General features: G+C 43.5%; 2 protein-coding genes across 4 annotated transcripts in view; both read left to right on the top strand.

The window, feature by feature from the left end:
- The window catches only part of LOC310837397 (uncharacterized protein), a 48908-nt gene extending 47033 nt beyond the window's left edge, over positions 1–1875 (top strand). For all 3 annotated transcript variants that reach the window (XM_083723951.1, XM_083723946.1, XM_083723947.1), the window contains one exon: positions 840–1875. In XM_083723951.1, the coding sequence (XP_083580077.1) occupies positions 840–1057 (218 nt within the window). In that variant the 3' untranslated portion in view covers positions 1058–1875. The remainder of the gene's footprint in view (positions 1–839) is intronic.
- LOC310837988 (E3 ubiquitin-protein ligase TRIM11-like) overlaps positions 1–6535 on the top strand; it is a 1016249-nt gene that overhangs the window by 129376 nt on the left and 880338 nt on the right. The gene's annotated exons all lie outside the window — the stretch shown is intronic.

Consider the following 6535-nt stretch of genomic DNA (forward strand, 5'->3'; position numbering starts at 1 on the left):
TGCGCTGAGCAGTTTGCGCTTCTGCGCATGCATGAAGTGCGATTTAGAGATTTAGCGCTTTTGCGCATGCGTGAGCGGCGAACCTGGAAGTAACCCATTCCGGTACTTCCGGGTTTGCCGCGCGCCAAAATCGACGCTCAGCGGGGTGGACATTCGCGGAGGTTTTACTTACTAATTACATAGCCATATTTAGAGATTTTTCTGTATCTCTGGACTTCCCAGCATCCCCTCCATGGGTCCTATTGCTATCCTTTTCAACTGCATATTATTTCACAGTCCATATTTTATGTCTCTCCATTTTGTCCATAGTCTTTGCTACCTTATGAGTGCTATTGCAATCCTGCTAATGTTTTCATCTGCTTACAGTGGTTTCTTAAATAAATTATAAATTTTCCCAATTCTTTATGAAGTTTTGTTCTTTTTGGTACCTGGTGAAGTTTCTGTGCTCTGTGTAGAGAGTGCCAACATTAGCCTCGTTTTGGATGTAACCAGAGTTACAGCGTCTTGTAAAAAGCAATCCTAGCTGCTGAGATCACCTCTTCTTCCATAGAGAAGCACTGTTTCCAGGAGGAGAACTGAGGTTTCCCCCAAGAAAATATAGTAACCACAACCTTATTTTTGTGCAGACCTGTTTTCCATCCAAACTGACTGGCACTCAACCACCCGAGTTCACTGTTAGAGAGAGAATTGGGGGTAAATTATGAGAGTATGAAGGTAAGGTCAGAGTTCTGTGGTCCTTCCGTCATTCAGATTAGTTCATTGCTCTTGTGGGTGACTGTAGTTTTATAATTCCGCATTGTTCCTCGTGTGATCTCAGCCTGCACTTATTCTCATTTCAGGCTATCCTCTGGCCCAGTGCGTGGACAACATTTTGTTGGCGAACCAAGCCTTGGGGTGTGATGCCGGGGAATCGGTGCAGGAAAACAAACTGTATGAATGGCTCGCATCTGGGAAGTGGCTCAGCCTGCAAGGGTCTCTGGGCCAGAGTGAAGGTGTTCACACAGAAGAAGATGCCTTGACCCAGGATGGCAAAGCGTATGTCGGAAGAAAGCACTGACCTATGGCAGTCAGTTCTCTTCGATAACAGACTGAGGTGACATCACAGTCCAAAAGTGGTCAGAGAAAATGACACTAAAGCTGAAACAAGCTATTCCCAACACATTTTGAAAATCGACCACAAAATATGGGTGCTTTAGACTTTCATTAGACAGTCTCTCTGATTGTTTCATTTTTTTATAAGGTGTCAAATATAAAATGCCATAAGCCAGCAACTTTAAAATAGCCATAAACTAAATACCATTGCATGTCAGCTATAAAATACTGGTAGGTAGGTAAATACTATTGCATGACTATTATCAAACACTACATACCATTCCATTCCATCTTATCAGATTATGGTAAACACTATTGCATGTCGGTGATTAAATACAAATGGTTTGATTGCCAATTACTTACATGTGCTTAAACACTAAATGCCATTGCATGCCATCTGTCAAATTTAGTGAAATCATAAAAAAACTTTGCATGTTAGCTAGCAAATATAGTCAAATATGAATGCTATTGCATGCCGGCTTTCAAATACTAATACTTCTGCATGTCGTCTTTGAAATGCTTTCAAGTAACAACTTTCAGATACTACCGGGCATCAAATATTGACATTGCATATTTATTACTTGGCATCAAATGTCAAAGAGAACTTAATTTGTGAGGCAAATCTGTCTCATCTCTGAATGGTACACTTGCAATCTCCCCCAAAGGTTTGGGTACGGTATACAGCGCAATGTGCAATTCTGGTCACATCTCAAAAAGGGTGGAGAGAATGAAGAGAAGAAATACAGTGGTACCTTGGGTTAAGTACTTAATTCGTTCCGGAGGTCTTTTTAGTTTGCAAAAAAATTGATTCAGGGGAGTCATGGATCGAGAGTTATAAAATTATGCATGGTACAGAAAAAGTGGGGAAAGTCTTCCACCCCATAATTCTAGAACAGATGTCGCCCAATGAAGCAGAATGGTGGAATATTCAGGACAAACAAGGCCAGATTTGTGGAGGAAAAAGCTATCAGTGGCTGCTAGTCATGATGGCTGTATATTAACTTTGAGCTATGTTCAAATATATAAAAGGATGTCACATAGAGGAGGGAGAAAGGTTGTTTTCTGCTGCTCCAGAGAAGCGGACACGGAGCAATGGATCCAAACTACAAGAAAGAAGATTCCACCTAAACATTAGGAAGAACTTCCTGACAGTAAGAGCTGTTCGACAGTGGAATTTGCTGCCAAGGAGTGTGGTGGAGTCTCCTTCTTTGGAGGTCTTTAAACAGAGGCTTGACAACCATATGTCAGGAGTACTCTGATGGTGTTTCCTGCTTGGCAGGGGGTTGGACTCGATGGCCCTTGTGGTCTCTTCCAACTCTATGATTCTATGATTCTAGGACAGAGGCCTCTAAATACCAGTTGGCTAGGAACCACAAGTGAGATAATAATAATAAATTTTCATTTTACCCTGCCCTCCCCAGCCAGAGCCGGGCTCAGGGCGGCTATTACCAGTAAAATTACAATAAAAACATAATGGGGGGGGGACCCAATTTAAAATTACAATTTAAAATGCAGCCTTGTTTTAATAGTAGCCCATAGATCAAAACCATAAAGGGAGGGAAACATAAGGGTTAGCACCCTACTTGTGTTCTTAAGTATTTATGCACACAAAAGCATAGCTAAATGATGGACAAGACAAAGATGTGAAGGCCCTGCATGGATATGTAGCCTTTTCAGTCTACAGCAAGCGATGTCTATTGCCTTATTGACTGCTTGTGGGCTATCTAGAGGCAGGAGACATCTGGTTGGCCACTGTGGGATGCTGGATGCTAGAATGACCATTGATGTGGTCCAGCAGGGAGCATCTTAACGTGGGGAGGTGTTTGGATAACGGGGGATCAGCAGAACTTATTGAGATCGTTCGGAGCTACAAAGAACCCCGCCTCTTCGATGGCAATTTGAAATTTGTGGAAAGTTACCGTATTTTTTGCTCCATAAGATGCACCTGACCATAAGGCGCACCTAGTTTTTAGAGGAGGAAAGGGGGAAAATCCCGGTTTTTTTGGAATCAGCTCAAAGTTGTGCAGCTTCTTTTGAAAGGGGAGAAATCCTGTTTTTATGGGGTTCGGCTCACAGTTCCGCAGCTTCCTTAGGAAAGGAAAGGGAGCCGTTTCTACAGTTTCCAGATAGATAATCTAATCAGCCAGTCACATGTCACTGGGGAAAACAAACAGCCTCCGTCTGCAGAACATTCAACCATGGAGGCCTGGGCAAGCAGGCAAGCCAAAAAGGGAGCCAGCAATCGACCACACATTCGCTCCATAAGACGCACAAACATTTCCCCTTTTTAGGAAGAAAAAAGTGCTTCTTATGGAGTGAAAAGTGCGGTACCTGCGTAAAACTGGAGAAACTCAGTTGGGTAGAGTGTGAGATTGTTCATCTTGGGGTCGTGGGTTTGAGCCCCACAGTGGACAAAAGAGTCCTGCATTGCTGGGGGTTGGGCTGGATGACCCTCAGGGTCCCTTCCAACTCTATACGATTCTACGAAATAAAATGTGGACATACCGAGCCAGCTCGTTGGTCTACCTAACCCAGTGTTGTCTGCCCTACTGGCAGCAGCTCTCCAGAGCTCTTTGCTGTCAGTTGTCACCTGCTGCTGCTTTTGACTGGCGGTGCTGAGTGCGAATTGAACCTGGCAGCTTCATCCTGCAAAGCATGTCTAGTTCTACCAAAGGCAGAGCGCAGGGAAGGGGGAGCACTTCTCATCTGAAAAAGCCATGCAATGAAAACAAGCCCTGTGCGAATCGATTGACTCATTGTTAATGAAGAACCCATGCAAGGGCTGTGGTTTGTGTTGATGGAAAACAAGTGGGAACGTATGTTATTTGCAGGGTTCCGCTAGAAGCAATATAATCGGAAGATTAATCCGTCGGCAGTGGCCCATTTTCAGTCTGCCAGGGCCTATTTTAGCTGCCTGCTTTCTCATGGGGAAATGTACGCCCGCAGGGATCATTTAGGAACATAGGAAGCTGCCTTATATCAAAGTCAGACAGTTGGTCCATCTAGCTCAGTAATGCCTACATTGATTGGCAGCCAACCACCAGGGTTTCAGACACAGAATATTCCCCTGTCCTTCCTAGCGGGGGATTGAATTGAGGGTCTTTAACATGCAATGTGGGATGCGGGTGGTGCTGTGGGTTAAACCACAGAGCCTAGAACTTGCTGATCAGAAGGTCAGCGGTTCAAATCCCTGTGACGGGGTGAGCTCCCGTTGCTCGGTCCCTGCTCCTGCCAACCTAGCAGTTCGAAAGCACATCAAAATGCAAGGAGATAAATAGGTACCGCTCTGGCGGGAAGGTAAACGGCGTTTCCGTGCGCTGCTCTGGTTCGCCAGAAGCGGCTTAGTCATGTACGCCGTACGCCGGCTCCCTCGGTCAATAAAGCGAGATGAGTGCCGCAACCCCAGAGTCGGGTCGTGACTGGACCTAATGGTCAGGGGTTCCTTTACCTTTAACAAGCAACACAGATGTTCTACCATGGAGCATATATTGTTTTGGGCTCCATGGAGGGAAGGTGGAATCTACGAATGTGACTGAAGAAATTCCCCAATTTTTCCTTCACTCTGGCAGAAGGGGAGCTGGACTAAACTGGGGTTGGGGGCGGCAGCCTGATAAGGCGCTCTGTGGTTAGGACTTTTGGTGGGCAAACGGTCACTCAGCTCGGAAGGTCTTCCATGGTTGCATTTATGTCAGGGTTGGGCAACCTGCTGGCCTTGGGATGTTGCTACACTACAAAGCCCATCACACCCCCTTCAATGAAGGGCCTTGAGTTTCCCACCACATCTTTATGCTGAATGAGAGATCGGGTCAGTCATGCTGCTAGGTAGCTTCTGCATCCTAGAAAACACTTTTGACTTTTGCTTCAACGTGTAACTGTGTACCATTTGCTTTGTATTACATTTATCCAACTCGCCTGCTTTCCCTGTCTTTAATAAATATATTCCATGGTTTACTACAGCTGGGCTCCAGGTGTGTTCTTTTTTTAAAGTGCCTTTTTTCCAAGATTGTGTACGATTCTTCGACATCAACTCTACATTCATCTAGGGCAGGCACATCCAACAGGTAGAGCTTGTTGTTGTTGTTGTGGAACTGGCGAAATTGACATAGAAATTGCGAGACAAGGACAACTGTGGCTTTAAAGAAGAATGGGAACTTTTTATAAATTACTTTTTAAAGCAACAAAATGAATTGGAGTCCTTGGCAGGTTTTGAATAAACATACACAAATTTATTATTGTTAACATAATAGATAGATAATTTAAGGATCTTTACAATTTTGTAATATGCAGAGAATAATATGTGTTGAAAAACTGGAGAGAGTAGCTGGGGGTGAGTGGGTTTTTCTTGGGGAAGGGGGAGGGGGAAAATGGGGGGGAATGGAGATGATATGTTTTTGATAATTTGTTATGTTGAAATTCTTATTAAAAACTATTTTTTAAAAAAGGAAGAAGTGGTCTCTAATTTATAGGTAAGCAGGAAAAAATTAGAAAAACCTAAAATTGAACAAAGCCTTAACGGGATGCCGGCTAGAAACCTCGTTTCCCTGAACTATTCAGTTTCCTCAGAAGGAAATAGAAAATTCATAAACCTTAAATGACCAAAATTCCAAAAAAGGGGGTAGAACTCCCAAAAATTCTGAAGAATAATCCTAGCTCAACCTAGATGAAGCAAAGTGCAGTAATAAAGGATTGAGGACTCAAAGGTACAGTTTCTACAGGTTTTTCTATTTTTTTCCATAAACTTATTTATTCTTATTTAGTTTATTTCCGTAAGATAATATTTCTAGTCGATTACTTCTCATTTCAGGGATTTTCACGGTATTTCATTTGTTTTATGCAATATTTTTAAGCACAGCCAATGCACACTCAAAGGACATAACTTTCTTCAAATAATCCTAGGAACTGTAGTTTGTTAAGGGTACCGGGAATTGTAGCTCTGTGAGGAGGGACCTACAGGTGGATTTTCTTAAACCAGAGACTCAGAGAAGTATAAAAAACAATACTGAGAAGTGGTACAGGGAATTTCTTCTGCTGAGGTTCGGGTGGAGGAACAGCAAGAAGAGACTGGGCTAATTTGATTCCTGTCCCCACTCTTGGCAACTTGATCTATAGCTGCTTTAAGGTGGATCTGGACATGCAGGGACCGGATAGTCTGTACTGGTTGAAATTCTGCCTGCCATACCACCTTTAAAGGTACAGTGGTACCTCGGGTTAAGAATTTAATTCGTTCCGGAGGTCTGTTCTTAACCTGAAATTGTTCTTAACCTGAAGCACCACTTTAGCTAATGGGGCCTCCCACTGCCGCTGTGCTCCTGGAGCACAATTTCTGTTCTCATCCTGAAGCAAATTTCTTAACCCGAGGTAATATTTCTTGGTTAGCGGAGTCTAACCTGAAGCATATGTAACCCAAGGTACCACTGTATATGAGCTCAAGCAAACGCCCCCC

This window comes from Podarcis gaigeae (genome assembly GCF_964106915.1).
Source record: "Podarcis gaigeae genome assembly, chromosome: 2".
Classification (NCBI taxonomy): domain Eukaryota; kingdom Metazoa; phylum Chordata; class Lepidosauria; order Squamata; family Lacertidae; genus Podarcis; species Podarcis gaigeae.